Source organism: Equus asinus, chromosome 22 (assembly GCF_041296235.1).
Source record: "Equus asinus isolate D_3611 breed Donkey chromosome 22, EquAss-T2T_v2, whole genome shotgun sequence".
In the NCBI taxonomy this organism is placed as follows: domain Eukaryota; kingdom Metazoa; phylum Chordata; class Mammalia; order Perissodactyla; family Equidae; genus Equus; species Equus asinus.
Window position 1 is genome coordinate 43603822 of NC_091811.1, and position 20256 is coordinate 43624077.

The window sequence follows — 20256 nt, forward strand, 5'->3', positions numbered from 1 at the left end:
ATTCCTCCTGAGATTGGCTGTCTCGAAAATCTGACATCTCTTGATGTTAGTTACAACTTGGAACTGACGTCCTTTCCCAATGAAATGGGGAAATTAAGCAAAATATGGGATCTTCCTTTGGATGAACTGCGTCTTAATTTTGATTTTAAACATATAGGATGTAAAGCCAAAGACATCATAAGGTCAGATAATTTTGTTTCCATTTATTTTTATAAGTTTGTTTCAGATTTCCTTTGTGACTTAGATGGATATATAATTACAATTTATGAAAAAAATGTATAGTACTGTTTAACGTTAATATACTATGTGTCATTTGCCTTTTGTTTAATGAGTGGGTTTATATGGTGCCACGGCAAAGGTTTTCACTTTCTCCTGGCCAAGCTGATGTTGAAGGAATGGCTTCTCCTTCTTACCGTGTTTTTCAATAGAAATAGACTCTAAAGGAGTAATATTACTATTTGGTCTCTCATTACCAATTATACAATCTAAAGAAATAAAGCAGAGTATAATAACTTCTCAAGGTACATTTCATGTAGCAAGTAGTTATCATATATCTATTGTATCTTAAAGCATTATAGTTACTTAAGTAATACAAAATTACTAACTTTGGTTTTGCTTATAAGAGTGAGTAACCTCACCCTGATCTTTTTTGAAACCACCAAACTTCCCAGCTATCACTGTTTCTGGTCTTTGCACTTTACAGATTTCGCATATCTTTGATAATGAACTTTATCCCACTCTTTGTTACCTTTTGAGCGTGGTCTTATGTTTTCTGCTCATAAAATCATTTATTCCCATTTTTACCAAATTACATATCTATATTTATCTTGCAGGTTTCAGCTCAATTATCACCTGTCAATGTATCCTTGACTTGACTATAATATCCAACAAGGCAGGGACCGTGGCTGTGTTCTCTCACTGTTCAATTCTTGGCACCTAAAACAGAGCCTGGCGTACAATTAATAATTGTTACCAATGAACTACATTTACCTAATTCTCTTCTACTTAAATTTTCTTAAATTTACATTTAACTTTTTGTCTTTTTTTATGAGGAAAGATTTGGTTTTCTGTCCTGAGGTTGATTTAACTTGAAAGGAATGAGTTTGTCACCAGCTGTGCTAAATATAACCTCTCATCCTACATAATTATTTCCCATGATTTTCCCTCTTGAAACAGGAAAAGATGTTCATATGATAATTGATTCAATTCTTTCAAAACATTTAGTAGAACTAGCTTTTAATGTATTATGCTATATTATCAAGCTACTATGGAACTAATTTTTTTTTTTTTGATGAGGAAGATTGGCCCTGAGCAAGCATCTGTTGCCAATCTTCCTCTTTTTGCTTGAGGAAGATTGTTGCTGAGCTAACATCTGTGCCAGTCTTCCTCTATTTTGTATGTGGGATGTCTCCACAGCATGGCTTGATGATCGATGTGTAGGTTGGCACCTGGGATCCGAGCCTGCAAACCCCAGACCTCCTGAAGTGGAGTGTGTGAACTCAACCACTATGCCACTGGGCCAGCCCCTGGAACTAAATATTTTTAAATGTTTTTAACATTTTTAGAAAAGACAGAGACTTGGAGTAATTTAGCAATTGTAGGAATCATTTTCTTTTTTTAAAGAATGCCTTTTTTCAGAGAGTGGTGAATTCTTTTTTTTTTTTTTTTTTAAAGATTTTTAAAAATTTTTTCCTTTTTCTCCCCAAAGCCCCCAGGTACATAGTTGTATATTCTTTGTTGTGGGTCCTTTTAGTTGTGGCATGTGGAATGCTGCCTCAGTGTGGTTTGATGAGCAGTGCCATGTCCGCCCCCAGGATTCGAACCAACGAAACACTGGGCCACCTGCAGCAGAGTGTGCGAACTTAACCACTCGGCCACGGGGCCAGCCCCAAGAGTGGTGAATTCTTAATAGACATTTGGACTATTGATTTTCTTGTTTATTGGCAATGAAAGCAAAGCTTAAGTTGTATGTGAGAAAATGACTGATTTCAATAATAGCAGGCACAAGATCTGACCTGTCAGATCTTCTTTTCCTTTTTCTTATTTATTTATTTATTTATTTATTTGAAGATTAGCCTTGAGCTAACCTCTGCTGCCAATCCTCCTCTTTTTGCTGAGGAAGACTGGCCCTGAGCTCACATCCATGCCCATCTTCCTCTACTTTATATGTAGGATACCTACCACAGCATGGCTTGCCAAGCAGTGCCATGTCCGCACCCGGGATCCAAACCGGTGAACCCCAGGCCACCGAAGTGGAACATGTGCACTTAACCACTGCGCCCCTGTCAGATTTTATTTTCTAAAGCGTAAAAGAAACCAAGAAAATTAATAAGGGCTTTTGTTCAGATCATCAGGAATGTTGGTCAGAGTCCTATTAGTTTTGAGAATGGATCAGTCAATATTCCCTAAAATTCGCTTATGATTTAGTTTGCTTCTCTAATTTTAAACTGTGGCAACATTTTAACAGAGTTAAAATATATCTTTCTATATCCATTATATTTTTCAGAACGTTTAAAATCTACTATTAATTTAAAGGTGCTTCTTTTGGCCACCTACAGCACTTCTGATTAGTTTCAATTATTTTTACATTAAGATTATTAGGAATATCAACATATCTTCTGATAGGATAATACTTTATAAGTATTAATTTGTAATGCAACCAATATGACATTGCTGTTCATATACATTGCATATGTGAATATGATATATATGAATATATACATTATACATCCCACACATGAATATATATGTACATATGCACATATATAATGTACCCAGTATGACCGCATTATCAAAGTTTAGTATAACAGTATGCATGTATATACTACCTTAGTTCTCTGTTATATGGGCTTTGTCAAACTTTATACTTTATTATTTTTAGTGTTCTATTTGTGTTATTTAAAGAAATATGTGTGTGTGTGTATAATTCTAATTAGTATTGCAAGCATATTTTGATGTTTTGATTATTTCCGGTGATAGTGTAACATGTCATTATATTTGATAATGCTACCAGTCATTATCAACTACACCAACATCACTAATAAAATATGTGCATTAACGGTGCATTGAAAGCCATGTACATTATTAGTTATATAAGCTATGCACTCTTTTGCATATTGTATTTTAGAGCAGTCTAATATTTCAAAATATTCAGTGCATAAGAATTCACCTATATCTTAAGTACACTAAGTAGTTTATTACTTTATTTTTGTCTTTCAAATACCAGGTTTCTTCAGCAGCGGTTAAAAAAGGCCGTGCCCTATAACCGAATGAAACTTATGATTGTGGGGAATACTGGGAGTGGTAAAACCACCTTATTGCAGCAATTAATGAAAACCAAGAAATCAGATCTTGGGATGCAGAGCGCCACAGTTGGCATAGACGTGAAAGACTGGCCTATCCAAATAAGAGGCAAACGCAAGAAAGACCTCATTCTAAATGTGTGGGATTTTGCAGGTATTTCTTTTTTCCAGAATTTTTGGTTCACATTTATCTTTTTAGAACGGGGATTTAGAAACTGAGTTTTCTGTTCCAATACTGCAAAGAGACCTGGTGGATCCTATGGAATTATTCCAAAGCTACTTATGTCTCCTAATTTTCTCGTTGCCACCAGAATGGAGAAGTCCATGGAAGGAAGTGTTAGGAACCACTAGGTGCCAGCTGAAGCTAATTGTGTGGTTAGTAGCTGACACATATGCTAAAAGTTGTCAATCCCTAGTAAAAACCCAGTATTGGTCTTATAAACATTGTTGATTTTCTCTTTTTTGTATGCTAAGTAATAGATAGTATCACCTAAAATTTTTTTTGAAAGAAGGATTCTTGCCTGTTGTCTGGAAGGCTAAAAAAAGTCTCTAATCTTTATTCAGGTCGTGAGGAATTCTACAGCACTCATCCCCACTTTATGACCCAGCGAGCACTGTACCTTGCTGTCTATGACCTCAGCAAAGGGCAAGCTGAAGTTGATGCCATGAAACCGTGGCTCTTCAATATAAAGGTTGTCTGTTCTAATAATTCGAAAATAGAAAATAATTCTTGTTTTTGTGTGTGTAAAGTAATTTGTTTAGGGCTGTCTCTTTAGATAGTTTTTAAAAGAAAATTAGAAGCACTAAAATTTTGAGTTGGGAAATTTTCAGAGTTACTAAGTTGTGACACAAAAATAGCGTGTTCTATATTGGTGAATGTTATAGATACTTGAAACCCTTTTAAGCATAAAAATTGAAGATATGTATGGTAAACTATTTTTGGTCGTATTATTTCTTAAATGGAGTGTGAACTTCCCTAATTTAAAATAAGCTATACAGAAGAGAAGCAACCTGTACGTCACTAGCGATGTCCTCAGTAGCAATTTGGTATGAAGTCCTTCAGATCTTACACTTTTGAATGGTACCGGATTAATATGCTGTTATATTTGGAGTCTCTTTTTGTAGTTTTTCCACTTTGTCCCTTGCTGCCATGCTGTCAGCTATTTCTTCATACAATAAACTTCTTAGAACTTAGACTAAAGTAAGAGTGACGCTCTTTGAATGACGCTCCAGTGGGCTCTTCTGTGAGTCAAGTCCTTAAAAAGGTTTGTGTCAGGATATTTTGGCATGTATTTTGGCTGCATATAGGCTTGTTTTGTAAATTAAAAAAAAAAAAATTTTTTTTTGAGGAAGATTAGCCCTGAGCTAACATCTGCTGCCAATCCTCCTTTGTTTGCTGAGGAAGACTGGCCCTGAGCTAACATCCATGACCATCTTCCTCTACTTTATATGTGGGATGCCTGCCACAGCATGGCTTGCCAAGCAGTGCCATGTCCGCATCCAGGATCTGAACCTGCGAACCCAGGGCTGCTGAAGTGGAACGTGGGAACTTAACCGCTGCACCACCAGGCCAGCCCCATAAATTTGTTTTGTGGTGAGGAAGATTCACCCTGAGCTAACATCCATTGCCAGTCTTCCTCTACTTTGTATGTGGGACGCTGCCACAGCATGGCTGTTGAGTTGAGCAGATCCATACCCGAGATCTGAACCTGTGAACCAGGGCTGCCAAAGTGGAGCATGTGGAACTTTAACTACCCAGCCATAGGGCCGGCCTCTGTTTTGTAATTTTCTTAACTTTTTTTTTTTTTTTACTTTATTACAGTTAGCCAACATGAGCAAATGTTATGGTGGCAGTAATACTTGCTCACTGGCTTTTTTTTCATCGCAGATTCCAAATGGAATGACTTTAAAATGAATTCAGAAGATTGAATTTGCAGATAAAGAAGAGAAAATATAAATCATATTATGTCACTTTGATATAATTTGGGGGCTTATTAAATGCTTATTTTATTTAGCAGTCTACAGCACACTTAGAGAATAACCCATTTTAAGGCATGAAAAAAAGAAAAGGAAAAGGAAAGAAAAATACAGTACTACTCTTGTATAGGCCACCTGAAAAGTGGTAATAATTGGATTAAAAAGGGGATAAAAATGTCTTAAGGTTACATTTTTTTCTTAGGTTTAAGAAGAGAAAGTCAATTGTTATTTTCTTCTTTTTAAAGTCTTTTAATTTCTCATTTCCACTCAAGTCAATTTCATAGAAAGCAAATATCAATGGAAACATAAGCAGTCTTGATTTTGCAGTGAACTCGAATATTTCACGTCTCTCCCTGTAGGCTCGTGCTTCCTCTTCCCCCGTGATTCTCGTTGGCACACATTTGGATGTTTCTGACGAGAAGCAGCGCAAAGCCTGCATCAGTAAAATCACCAAGGAGCTCTTGAACAAGCGAGGGTTTCCTGCAATACGGGATTACCACTTTGTGAATGCCACTGAGGAATCCGATGCTTTGGCAAAACTTCGGAAAACCATCATAAATGAGAGCCTTAATTTCAAGGTAACGTGGTTTATACTTGCTGTGAGTTGGTAGATAAATATAATTAATTTATTCTCACATTATGCAACTGCTTAGAAACAAAAGTCTTGAGAAGAGCATGACTATCTTAAAATTGTGGGTTTTTTTCCCATAGCTGTTAGCATTAATAAAGTACTTTTGATTTTAGAATTACTTATTTATGGGGATGGCCTGATGGCATAGTGGTTAAGTTCATGTGCTCTGCTTTGGCAACCTGGAGTTCGCAGGTTTGGATCCTGGGTGCAGACCTACACGCTGATCATCAAGCCATGCTGTAGCGGTGTCCTACATACAAAGAATAAAGGAAGATGGGCACAGATGTTAGCTCAGGGACAATCTTTCTCAAGCAAAAAGAGGAAGCATGGCAATGGATGTTAGCTCAGGGCCAGTCTTCCTCACCAAAAAAATAAAAAAATAAATAAAATAAGAGTTGTTTACTTAAAAATAATTACTTATTTGTGCCATACTTCAGTTCAAATTCATAGATATGAGAATAAAAATAATTAGAGGATGCTGAGAGAAATGAAGAGAATGTCTGAGAGACTGAGAGAATGTTTCTGAGAAATTCTGAGAAAATGTTTCTGATGCCCTTTCTCTTCCAGCTGCCTAGAGTGATGATTTGATCAACAGGATAAAGAGAACATTTGGGTCTTGGATCATCTTTCCTCTGTTATTCTTTGACTGTTGCTTTCCCATTTGCTCCTTTCTTTTGGAGTTCCTATTTTATGCACATCTTGATCTTCTGGGCTCTTCCTTCATGTCTCTTGTCACTATGATTCTCATTCCAAATGTCTTTTCCTCAGTATTATGAGAGCTCTTTCATTTGGTCGCCAAGATAACTAATTGGATTTTTTAACAATGTATAAGCAATTTTTTAGTTCATACAAACTGGGTTTTTCATTTTAGGAATTACGTTTTGATTTCCAAAGTTCTCTTCTGGCAAGCCAAATGTAATTTATAGGATTCATAAAGCACAAATAAATTAGTTATCAGGGAGAGCACTTGTTTTCAATACTTGCAGGAAAAAGAAATTGTCCCTGGTTTCTCCAGATGGCATGGTATAAACTGTACTGAAAAATGCCCTGAGTAGTTCAATGTGACAAACACAATAGTGGATTTCATTGCTAGTCCCTGCTGGCTTAGCTCGTTAGCACTAATGATCAAGGCCCTGGCTTATAACTAGGTCTTGTTTTGCCTGGACAGTCCCAGCATAATTACTAATAGTGTCCCACTACCTTCTCAAAAGCACTCCAATTTGGATGATAAATTATATGGTCACCCTGTCATAACATGTCAGCCAGTTAGCTTAGTTTTGTTCCATTTCCACAGATTATGCTCCTATTCGAAACCTAATGAGCCATTTATAAATGTGTTGGTCTTTGTGGTGCCCAGGGAGAGAATTTGCATGTTTGTATCTTTCAACACATTTATCACAGTCACTAAAAGGTTTTACCAATGGTGGTTTAGTAGTGGCATTTCATTTAAGAAGAATGACATTATTTGCAGATTTTCCTACTCTCTTATGAGACATATAATTAGAAAGCAATATGATTTTTAAGAAACAAATATATAAAATTCACACATTCAATTAAATATTGTCTTTTTCCAGGTGATTTTCTTCTGAGGCTATACCTGTACTTATAGAACTTTGTTCTTACTTACACTGTTTTAATAGCTTCTCTTTTTAACCTTGCTATCAGAGCGTATAGTATATTTTTAAATAGACTTCTTGGAGGATGAGTTTGGTTTGAAAAAGCCTGAATTTAGTTGAAGCAAAGTTATTCACCGAGCTGGACCAGTACTGCTTTAGTCTAATAGCAAGTTATCACTATCAGTCAATAAGACCAGTTTTCTTTCTGCTCTTTTAAATGAACTCTGAAGGGAACACCATACAAGGAAGTAAGACAATGCTTTGAGAAAGGCAGTATTATTTGTAGAAACATATATATTGCTAATGGATGCATCATTCTGGCATATTGGTTTCCATTTGATTGCTTTGCAGAATAGTGACTCTTTCAGGATGACCCAGACCAGTGAACCTGCCAGAACTCGAATATTGTTTCCTCCCTGAGTTGCTTCAACCTGTATTCATATAGCAGCTTTTAATCTATTCAAGATCATTTTTTTTGCCCTCTCGTTTTTCGTTTTTTCCTTTTATCTTGACTCTAATCTTTCCCCTTCTCACCCTTATTAACGTGTCTATGCAGACTCCAGAATAAAACGTTTTTTCTTTTCTTTTTTTCCGGCTTTGGTGACCCAATAATTAAGCTAGAAGGAAAAGTAAGACAAAACCGAGTTCAATGCCAACGATACCGCTTTCAGTCTTGTCCAGCCCATTAGCAGAGTGGGATCCTTTGCTGGCCCTGTACCCTAGTCCTGTAAAATTCATCCCTTTGCTGGTTGATTTGCTTTCTGTGAGAAACCTTGTTTACTTCCATGTGTAGGTTTTCTTCCTTGGGTTAAAACATAAACTTCAACCTGAAGTTCTATTTTATCTTAGTTTATAAATGATGAAGAAAGAGAAAGTGAACAGTGGAGGTTAGTAGAATTATATTTAATTTTCTAGGACAAGGGATATATGAAAACAATCTTTCAAATGACTGTTTGGAGGTAAATATGTAAGTAGTGGTTATGGCTGCTTTAATCAAGCTCCTTAAAGTTCTAGTTACAAGTAGGAAAAGAGCAAGTCAAGTTTTGTGTGTGTGCGTGTGCGTGTAATAAAATCCATTTTCTGTTTGTAAGAAGTTTAAGAATTTAAGGAGAAATTCTGATAGTTATTGTCAGGTAAAAAAGAATACACAAGAATATATTCCTGGGTTAAGAAATGGGGAGAGTTTGCCACCTGGTGGTTCTTAAAGGCATTCTCCAAAAAGAAGGTTTGGAAAAGATTATTATAGAAACTATCATCTTAAGGCCGTTCTTTTTAGAATTTTATTTTATGTATATTTCAGTTAATAGACGGTGATTAAATTCTAAGTGTAACACACAAAAATCATCCTCTCATGTCAGAATCATTGGTATTTAGATGACTTTTTATTTTCCCAAGTTTAAAGTTTCATGACAAACCATAGCTTGGGTCAGAAATTTCATGTTTATCTTCAGACTTCACTGTTGATATGCACATTCCACTAACGTAACATTTTTCAAATACCAAGCACAAAATTTAATGATTTCCCTTGGAGTGTGGATATTTTCATCTAATAAACAGGGTCCAGAAGCTCTTGTAATACGTACTGATTTCTTATGCTAGCACATCTATCGCATCTAAGTTTAATGTCTTGGAAAACAGAAAATCCTTTATTTATGGTTAGTGATTTATCCTGGGGTTTGCCATGTATTTTCTAGATAGTTAAATATTTCCATACTATATTATTTGATAATTCTTTCCAAATTGGCCTCTGTTTTCATATTTTTCTTATTTTAATATCTTCTTATTTGTTCCTCACAATTTAAATAGTTTTACGTCACATTTTGTTTATGTTAAAAAATACACCTCCCAATGATATACCCCTTTGGTAAAAACTATTAGCGCTGAATTTGCAAACCACCTGACAAATATATGAGTAAAATGGATTTTTACAGCTTGTCATTTGTAATTACATAGATCCGAGATCAGCCTGTTGTTGGGCAGCTGATTCCAGACTGCTATGTGGAACTTGAGAAAATCATTTTATCAGAGCGTAAAAATGTGCCAATTGAATTTCCTGTAATTAACCGGAAACGATTATTACAACTCGTGAAAGAAAACCAACTGCAGTTAGATGAAAATGAGCTTCCTCATGCAGTTCACTTCCTAAATGAATCAGGTTTGTGTGTTTGCTTGTTCCCTGTTTTTTCCAAAGCTTGGCTGTAGTAATTTGTAAAGATGTATCTGAACATTGTTAGAATTTACATTTAATATTTAACAGAATATCTACAAAATTCTTTAATAGGCCACTAATTTTTTCTCTTTGGAAGGACATCATATACATTGATGTTGAATCATATATCATGTTGCAAGAAAAAAGGTTTAGAAATCATCTAAGGGCAGTAGTTGAAAGAGTCTCTGAGCAGGAGTTAAAACATGTGGGTTCTTCTGGGGCTGGCCCCGTGGCCGAGTGGTTGGGTTCGCACACTCTGCTGCAGGCGGCCCAGTGTTTCGTTGGTTCGAATCCTGGGTGCGGACATGGCACTGCTCATCAAGCCACGCTGAGGCAGCGTCCCACATGCCACAACTAGAAGGACCAACAACGAAGAATATACAACTATGTACCAGGGGGCTTTGGGGAGAAAAAGGAAAAAAAATCTTTGAAAAAAAAAATGTGGGTTCTAGAACTTGACTTTATTCAGGAGCTATAGAACACTGACCACAAGCCATATCCTTTCATACTATCAAATGAATTTAGTGTGTGTGGAAGTTATTTGTATACAGTAAAGGAGAATTACTATTGGGGTCTAACTGGCACCTAGAGAATCAATGGTTGCCTGAGTGGCAGATCTTAACTCTGTTGCAGCATGTATTGTCGGCATGATCTCACAGATGAAACTCTCAAACCGACTTCAGTGCTGATTTTGGACTTGATCAGTGTAACCATGCTAGGAATAAATGTGTGAGTTGGTTTGTAGTACTAGAATAAGTGGCTAGGAGGCTACTTGTGATTCCTAGACTCTGCCATATGAAAAATAATCTTCATGTGGATTATAGTCTACTCCTTTCCCCCATTCTTAAACCAATAGCTTCCTGAGATAGTCTGTATTTCCTACTTGTATTTGAAAATAAGATATGTCTTTGTAGCATACAGTTAGAAAGCCAAGAATAAAATGATAATTTTTATTTATTTGTAAATATTTGCTCTGCCCTGCATGGCATTGTCTCAAAGATGCTTATATTTGATCATTTTATGTGGTTCAAAAAATACTTCCTTATAATATTGGAACTTTAGAGCTTGGGAACTAGGATGCCCAGTTTTTAGTCCCAGCTCTGCTGCTAACTATGCTAAAGTTTCCTTGTCTGTAAAACAAGGAGGTTGGACTAGATTCTCTCCAAAGCCCCTTCATATTTGTGTATTCTAGATTCTGTGTTTCATTGTTTCATTTTTTACTACAGGGGTCCTTCTTCATTTTCAAGACCCAGCACTGCAGTTAAGTGACTTATATTTTGTGGAACCCAGGTGGCTTTGTAAAGTCATGGCACAGGTTGGTGTCTTATATTTTTGTGACATGAGGGTGATGATTGAAGAAGAACAAATGGAATCCAAAGCATTGAGCATTGTAGATTTTGTGTTCAGTTAAGGTAGAAACTACTGTAAATATAGAAATCTATAGAACGCTTCACATGGAAGACTGATTAAAGAGCGTCACGGAAGAAGCGAAGGTATCTTAGAGTTCACTTTAATGTCTTTGTCTCAAAGTCACAGACAGAGGTTTGTACCCCTCTGTTCCATGGGGCTTTTCTAGATCCTGATGATATCTTTGGTTTGGTTGTTGACTTTGGTTATTGAAAGCTTTGTGAAAATCCTTGGGGTGAATACATTTAAGAAACTGGGTTGATGAGCCTGTGAAACTTCTATCTAGAACATGGAGGAGAGTTTTGACTCTTGAGTGGAATGGTCTGAGCTCTAAATGCTTCCAATTTTTGAAAGCTTTGGATGGCAGTGATTATGGCTATCTTTCCTCCACTTATATGTCATATGGAAAATTCATTCTCCCAATGATAATCTACTACCACTGAGTTTATATATTAATTAGTTATAATAATCCATCTTTATAGGTTTGTCACAGAAAACCACTCAAGCAGAATGCACCAGCTCCGGGTTTCTCAGTGTCAGCACTATTGACATTTTGGGCCAGATAATTCTTTGTTGTGCATTATAGGGTAATGGCAGCATCTTTGGCCTCTACCCTGTAGATGTTAGTAGCACTTTCTCAGTTATGACAAGCAAAAATGTGTCCAGACGTTGCCAAATATTCCCAGGGATGCAAAATCACCCCAGCTGAGCTTAATCACGGTCTGAGATGAGCTCAGGGAGGATGTCTCTAGCGTGTGTACTTACTGCTAACTATTTTGTTTGTGAGTATAATTTGATAATTTTGCATGTGGCTCCCTGAGTCCCTAAAATGATTACATCTTTTTACATTAGAAATCTCTCTTCTAATTAAACCGTAACGGTAATGAAATTCCCTCAGATAATTTTGAATGATAGTTCCTACATTCTGTCTGAGGAAAAAAAGGAAAATATTTTGAAGAGCGAACTTATTTGGGGGTAATTCTATACCACAGAGCTTGAGAGCATATTGACACATGAATGTAATTGGCAATTCATTGTGATGTGGTAGTTATTACTATTTCGGTAGATATTTTTAGAGTAGATTTCATCCTTCTGAACATATGCCGTGGAAAGTGTGACGTTACTCGTCTGCTGAATGATAATGAAGGGAGTGAAGTGGAGTGGTCAAGAGGCACACGCTCTAGAGTCAGCATGACCTAGTTCAAATCTCTTCTAACGCTTATTAACTTGTGGCATTTCTTAGTGTTTTAAGCCTTTGTTTTCTCACTTGTAAAATAAGGGTAGTAACCATGTTTCTTCTACATTGACTCCCTAGTTCAGTGTAAGTGAGCAGTACATGTTAACTAATTTTATATTTGACCTATTTAGTAATGAAAGACATTATTTTAGGAAATGAAAAAAATCTTCACGTTAAAGATGTATTCACGTAGTTTTGGAAAGTGTGCCAGGTATGGAACTAAATAAAAAATACATGTGGTCGATGCAGTCTGTATAGCAAAGGGAGTTTTAAATATACTCTGAAGATTTTGCTGTCTTAGATGGCACACTATAACTCTCAGAAAATAATTAAACTCTATCTAGTTAAGAAAAGGGGAAAGTTTTAGCACCAAAAAGTGGTATCTTTCCATGTGAATTGGGAACATTTAAAGTCACACACATGTGGATAATATGGGGGTGGGTATATCTTATCCAATAGGATAAGGACATGTTTTGCATCAGAATCACCATCTTTGAGCATCTTTTAAATTTCCACCATGACCGCAATAAAATTCCCAAAGATTCTATGGAGTAATTAAGTTGAAACTCCATGAAAGTTCTTCTCATTAGCATGGTTATACTATAAACATGTTAATTTAAGTGAAAATTAAGTCAAGAATTTGAACAGCTCAAAGTTATTTGGAAAGCTACATCTAAAGGGTCAGTAGAATGATGATTTAAATTTCTCATTAACTTAATAAATAAATACCTTCATTTTTATTTATGCTGATATATTTAAGTATAATGTCATTTTCACTAAAGTTTAAAGAGAATGAAAGCTATAAATAATCAAGTGAAAATAAGAATGACTTTTCTGACACCCATCAGCAAAAGTAAATAGGGGTATTCACCTCCATGAATCATCAAGGCAAGGGCAGAAATAATTTCATGGTACAGAAGCTCTAATGAGTCCACCCACCCTCTCTGTGCCCCAAGCTGTTAGGTCACTAAACTTATTAAAGAAGTTTCCATCAATGCACAGAGAAGTTTGCAAAACTCATTTAACCGTATGATAAAAGAGATATGAAAGGGACTTATTGAATTAATCAAGAGGAGCATTAAAAAGCTTGCATGGCAATTTAATATTGATAAAAACTTGAAGGAGGAATCTGGAAAATTCCCTTTTCCTTGCACAAGGGCGTAAGTTAGCCTTATAAGTTACTAGGTGGAAGGAATAATAGGAGGTCTTTTAATGGTGATAAAATTAAGATAATGTTTAGTTTTTCATTGCTATGTAACCAGATACCCCCAAACTTGGAAGAAACAAGTACACCTGAGGTACAACATCAACCAGTTTTTTGTTTTTCAACAATATTGCTTATTCTGTGGGTGGACTGGGCTCAGTCGAGTGGTTCTGCTCCGTATGACATTGGCAAGGCTCATTCATTTGTCTTCCTTCATTGAGCTGGGCTGGAAAGTCCAAGAAAGCCACACTCACATTTTCGGTTGTTGATGCTCCTCTATGCGGCCTCTCATATGGCTTGTCCTCTCAAAGGCTAGGCCCAGAACTGGTAAAGTGCGTGTTCTACCACATTCTGGTGACCAGAGCAACTACAAAGCCTGTTCAGATTCAACAGGAGGGGAAATGGATGGAATCCATTTTTTGAAGGATTGAGAGCATGCATATGTAAGGAGAGAAGAAATTGATGTGTCCATCTTTGGAAACTCTCTCTTACAAATAATGGTGGCATACCATAGATCTACTAAAAAAGTCAAACACAAACCTCTATTTTAAAATCAATTTGTGTAAGTAAAATAAACTAGAATAAGTATATAATAATGTTTAACATACAAGGGGTTGCTTTGCAAAGATTATCTCATTTAATTCTTAGAGCAACTCTTTTAAACAGTACTACATTAGCCCCTATCTTGAAGATGAAGGAATTGATGGACAGAGAGGTTAAATAATTTATCCAAAGTTACATATTTGGGAAGAAGTAGAGTTAGGATTTCAAACCAAGTGGTTTGACTCCAGGGCCTATACATCTAACCTTCGGATAAAAATGCTCCAAACTTCACTTCCCCCAAATTCAGTCATTTGACAATGTTTATTCAACACCTACGATGTTCCAGATATTGTTCTGGTTCTGGGGCTATAGCAGTAGACAAAACAAAGTTCCTGCATTCGGGGAGCTGACATTCAAATGGGAAGAAATAACCAATAAATAAACGCTCAGCATGTCAGGTGGTACAGAGTGCCACAAAGAAAATATAAAGTGTGGTTGGAGATAGAGAGTGTGTTGTCAGACAAGGTCTTAGCGATTTTAAAAACACTAAAACAGTAAACAATTTTCCTCACCACCTAAATTGTAAGGGCAATCTGGGCTATGAAGTACACAATATGGGAGAAGCCCCAAACTATAATTTTTATTATTTAATGACCCATTATACATTGTCATCAGAACCATTATGTTCAATCAATCATGCATTCATTGATTCAATAAACATTATATGTATAAGAGAGAAATATAGAGATGAGTAACGAATCCTTGGGCCTGAGGATTCTACAATCAAATATTTTATGCAGTTATGTAATAATGTAAATAATGTTTGCTCCTATTTAAGTTCCCTTAAACATTATAGATCTAGTAAACAAAATTAAACACAAACCTCTTTTTAAAATTAATTTGGCTAAATAAAATGGATAGGCTGTGTGTTGATAGTAAAGGCTAACATTAGGCGGGCTTACTATATGCTGAAAATCATGATAGGTACTTTGCATACTTTTTTTTGTGTTATCTTATTTCATTTTCAGGGCCGTCTCAGAGACAGTCACTTTTTAAAATCTGATTTTACGGAGAAGGAAACTGTGGCTTAAAGAAATTAAATACCTTTCCCAAGGTCACACAACCAGAAGTAGAGCCTGAATTTGAACCTGGGTTCTTCTGATTTGTATTTTTAACTACTGTGATGATAATCAAAGCTCAAAGTATGGTATCCACATTAGAATAATCTGGGGTTTTTGTTAAAACATTAGATTCTCAAACCTCATCCCAGACCTACTGATTGAGACTCAGTGGAATCCAGCAAAATGCAGTAGTTACTCTGTTTGAGAATCACTAAACTGTGCTACACTGCCCCTCTTCCCATTGATGGAAACCATCACCTATTACATAAATGTGAAGTCACATTTCTATTGCAAACTTGTAGTGATAACACAGTCTGGAAGATAATTTCCATAGGAATAGATTATTGATGATACTGTAATAAGGATGTGGGGTATTGAATTGATCTGTTAATTGGAGCTGGGGAAGGCTTGAGGTTCATTAGTTTCAGAGGATCTCCATAATTTCTGATCTCAATTTTATAAATTCTTTTTTTGGGAGAGTGAATGCCCTATTGGGCTTCTAGGCTACATGGCTACTAGCTAGAGAAATTAGGTGCTGTGTTGTAGTCGACAATGTTAAAATTGTTCTGATCATTTTCAGTGAGCAAAGAGACGCGAAATACGTTAAATTCAAAACTTTTCAGAAAATAAATTCTAGTGATTATTTACAAGTTTAAATCTTTCAGATTTTGACAGTGAAAGTGGAAGGCTGTCCAAAACATCCGAAGGGAATTATTTCACGTAGAGATGTGGAAAAATTTCTTTCGAAGAAAAAGAGATTTCCAAAGGGCTACATGTCACAGTATTTTAAACTCCTAGAAAAATTCCAGATTGCCTTGCCAATAGGAGAAGAATATTTGCTGGTTCCAAGCAGGTAAACCAATACTTAAAAATTTAATTACCCTATGGAAATTTACCATCTATTAGATTATTTTGTCAAAATAGCTTTGGTCTATGATAAATGTACTAATTTTTTTTTGCTTGTTTAAACTTTCTAGTGAAGTATAACATTTACTTTTAATGAAAACATGACAGTTGACTTTTTAAAGATTCAGTAAATGTCTTATGTATATAATTACTATCTGGTTTACCATTGTTTAAGTTATTTAAGAAAGGTAAATAGTGGAGATTATCTTGTGTGTGTGTGTGTCTCCTTACATGGTACTGAGAGATTTATTATATTAGGCAAGTTCTAGAGAGAGAGTGAGTTTTCATCAGAATCTTAAAAGAATTTATGACTGAATTTTCAGAGGAGCAGGGCAACACAGTGGAGGCCTAAGTTCTAGCCCTGTATTGTATTGTAGACATGTTTCTTACTGCTTTTATAAGCACCCAGGAATGTTATAAAGTAATAGGACATTGGAAAGTGCAATTTGCCTCGATTGATATATGGTACCCAATTCCAAAAATAGATACACACTTTTTTCTAGGACATGCATTTTTTCAAGTTTTACAATTCCTTAATACTTGTCTATGCATAGCTAATTGTAATTATTTATTTATTAGTGTAAATAGTGTTACTGAAAAAAATTTCATGCAGCTACTACATCTGAGCATGCATTTGAATTGATTAAATAACCATTGAATTTTTGAAGTAGGAAGAGCACGTAGCAAAAGAACATTATAAAAAAGTGCAATTGCTTAGAGTATTTATATTCAATTCATCGATTTCAAGTACTAAAGCACTTTGGTCAACATGGTTGGGTGTTGTATGAAGCTATGTAATGATGGTGTCCTTGTCCCTTCAGTTTGTCTGACCACAGGCCGGTAATAGAGCTTCCCCATTGTGAGAACTCTGAAATTATCATTCGACTATATGAAATGCCTTATTTTCCCATGGGATTTTGGTCGAGATTAATCAATCGATTACTTGAAATTTCACCTTACATGCTTTCAGGAAGAGGTATGTATTTAATGAAGACAATATTTAGAGAAGTTAGGAGGAAAGCATATTAAAATTCATTGTAATTTTCCCAGAGTTTACTTATTTGTAAGGCAGCTGAAGATCAGAAAATAAGCTCATAAGACCTCAGAGAAGCCAATATAAAGACACATATGCTCATATAAGTTCATGCAATTTGTCAGGAAGAAAATTCCTCAGGTCCTCACTGAAAGCCCATGTGTTCTTATTTTAGACACATTTACGATAAGCATGAATATCTTGCTTTCCAAGCCAAAGCAGACTAGAAGCAACAATTTTTAAAAAGTGAGGTTACTATGAGTCATTGGTTTAAACACACACACACACACGAAGAAAGAAAGAGTAGAAATGGCCATCACAGCAATTCAGAAAGTTTTACTTAACAAGCAACAGGTCCTGACCATTCAGACCATCCTGGCATTCAGTGTAGGGACTGTAATATCTCTATTCTGCTGCACAATCCCCAAAGGATTTACAAAAAAGAATAAAAATGGGTGTTTTTAATGCTAGCTCTTCCTTCTGGAAGAAAGAGAGATCTTAGTGCTTCAAAAGGAAAATATCATTTTTTTTGTTTTTTAAAAATCAACTTTATGCAGATGTTACTGTATTCTGAAATAAACCTTATCTTGCTTGCAATTAATCAACATCTACGTAGTTACATTGCCTTAAAATGCTCAGAAAGTTTTGGTTTTGCATGACCATCAACTTCTTTTTAAAAGTTATGAGAACTTATTTATAATTCTCTTTCTTCATATATTAAACATGTTAAACTACTTAACACCATGAACCTGAAATCTGTCTTAGGATATCTACTGGTCGTTTTGTTAATTTCATTGCAAAATTAAGGGTAAAATATTTCATATCATATTTAATAGATATGGGTAAGGACTTGTATCATTAATGATTCTGATACTTTCAAAACAATTGTATCTCTATTACTGTCACTTGTGATGTGTGCAGTGATTTTTTTCTCCTTTAATTTATGGGGTAGTTAATAATTAATGGATACATTTGGGTCCATTTAAACTTCTTTCAGAAAGAGCACTTCGCCCAAACAGAATGTACTGGCGACAAGGCATCTACTTGAATTGGTCTCCAGAAGCTTATTGTCTGGTAGGATCTGAAGTCTTAGACAATCACCTAGAGAGTTTCTTAAAAATTACAGTTCCTTCTTGTAGAAAAGGTAAGGAAATTAGTTCAAAACTTTAAATTGTACTACTAAAGAAATCTAAACTTATTTTTTTTAACTTTATAGTTTCTGTTTTCTAGCTTTGCAACAGAATAAGGTTCCGTTAGGGTGTTGACGAGCTCTTCTTTGAATTATGTAGGCTGTATTCTTTTGGGCCAAGTTGTGGACCACATTGATTCTCTCATGGAAGAATGGTTTCCTGGCTTATTGGAGATTGATATTTGTGGTGAAGGAGAAACTCTGTTGAAGAAGTGGGCATTATATAGTTTTAATGATGGTGAAGAGCATCAAAAAATCTTACTTGATGATTTGATGAGGAAAGCAGAAGAAGGTAACGTTGATTCAAACTTACAAATGTTTTTAAGTGATCCGTTCAATATTTGTGAAGTGAGTTTTTTAATAAATGTAAAAATTATTCTTATCCATAAGGGATGAGTTAGAGGATACTAAATTCAATTATAGTGACAGTTCAGAAAAATGGATTGCGTTTATTACCAATAAGATCTTGTGTTCTAGATTCATAAAAATGTTGATTTGAGACTTTGAGTACTGGCTCATTAAGCAACATAATCTTATCTGTGAAATGGGAATATTAACCAAACCTACCTCATAGATTTGTTACGAGGATTAAAGTAGCTGATACATGGAAATAACTGAGCAACGTGTCGGCCATGTAATAAGTGCTCTATGAATGTGGTAAAAGTAGAGAAGAGATAATTTCCTAGTCAGATGTCAGATAGCCTAAGGCAGTTCTGAATTCTACTTTCTAATGCCTAGGAATGAGTTTTTAAAATTCCAAGTAGATCGATATTAATTGAACCTTTAAAACTTTCTCAAATTTTCTAGAGAAAAATAGGATTGGTAAAATAAAACTAAAACAGTGATTAGAAATCATAAAAAATATGTCATTGTTTTTGTAAGTCAAAAGCACAAATTTACATATATCCTTAAAAGTTGGTTTTTTCAAAAAATGTTTTCTGTGCTTCTCAGGAGACCTCCTAGTGAATCCAGACCAACCACGGCTCACCATTCCGATATCTCAGATTGCCCCTGATTTGATTTTGGCTGACCTGCCTAGAAATATTATGTTGAATAGTGATGAACTGGAATTTGAACAAGCTCCAGAGTTTCTTTTAGGTAACTATTTTTGTTGGTTTGAGAATAAAAATTAGGATTTTTCCTTATAATCTAGAAAATATTTAGATATAATTATATTGTTGTAGTTTTTGGTATTTTCACGTATTTGTTAAAATGTTTTTTCCTTTGGAATGGTGTATTTTAAAGTAATATCACATTACAGGTCTGGAATTTGCTTTGCACACACTCTTGTAGACTGGGTTCGAGATGAGGGTGGGACTACCATGGAAGCACACATATTAATGAAATGTGTCCTTGCATTTGTTTTAATTGCCAGGGATGGGGAGGCAGATAAGGAAGTCTTCAGTTGAGTGATACAGCCATTTTTCAGTCTCAAAAAGACAGAATAAGTAAAAGATGACACCTCTGGGTAGTTATAGTAGCAGTTTTTTTACTTAGTGTCACAATCATGAATTCTCAATAAATATTCATCAAAAACCAATTTGGGATTAAAAACTCAAAAGCCTCAAATTGGTGACCTACTCAAGTTCTAAACATTCCTGAGGGTCTTTGGGATCCATGAGGAGCATTGGGTTGGTTTAATGTAAAGTATGTGAAGACAGTTCTGACTTTTCTTTGCTGTTGTGTGTGTATACGTTTAATTTTAATGAATTTTCCTCAGAGAGAATGCCTAAAATATGTCTGTTAGGGCATTAGTATCATTAAAAAAAATGTCCAAAATTTGGGACATGACATGTAAAGGTGAATAAACCTTTGTACCTTTATTCTTCACATTGATTGGGAAATTTAAAATGGGTTTAAATGTTTCGGAACTCTGGAAGT

General features: G+C 35.4%; 1 protein-coding gene across 3 annotated transcripts in view; it reads left to right on the top strand.

Moving 5' to 3' along the window:
- LRRK2 (leucine rich repeat kinase 2) overlaps positions 1-20256 on the top strand; it is a 134030-nt gene that overhangs the window by 71644 nt on the left and 42130 nt on the right. For all 3 annotated transcript variants that reach the window (XM_070493944.1, XM_014827725.3, XM_070493945.1), the window contains 11 exons: positions 1-182; positions 3227-3456; positions 3867-3994; positions 5639-5857; positions 9480-9681; positions 10962-11050; positions 15913-16100; positions 16975-17129; positions 18184-18330; positions 18476-18667; positions 19327-19473. In XM_070493944.1, the coding sequence (XP_070350045.1) occupies positions 1-182; positions 3227-3456; positions 3867-3994; positions 5639-5857; positions 9480-9681; positions 10962-11050; positions 15913-16100; positions 16975-17129; positions 18184-18330; positions 18476-18667; positions 19327-19473 (1879 nt within the window). The remainder of the gene's footprint in view (positions 183-3226; positions 3457-3866; positions 3995-5638; positions 5858-9479; positions 9682-10961; positions 11051-15912; positions 16101-16974; positions 17130-18183; positions 18331-18475; positions 18668-19326; positions 19474-20256) is intronic.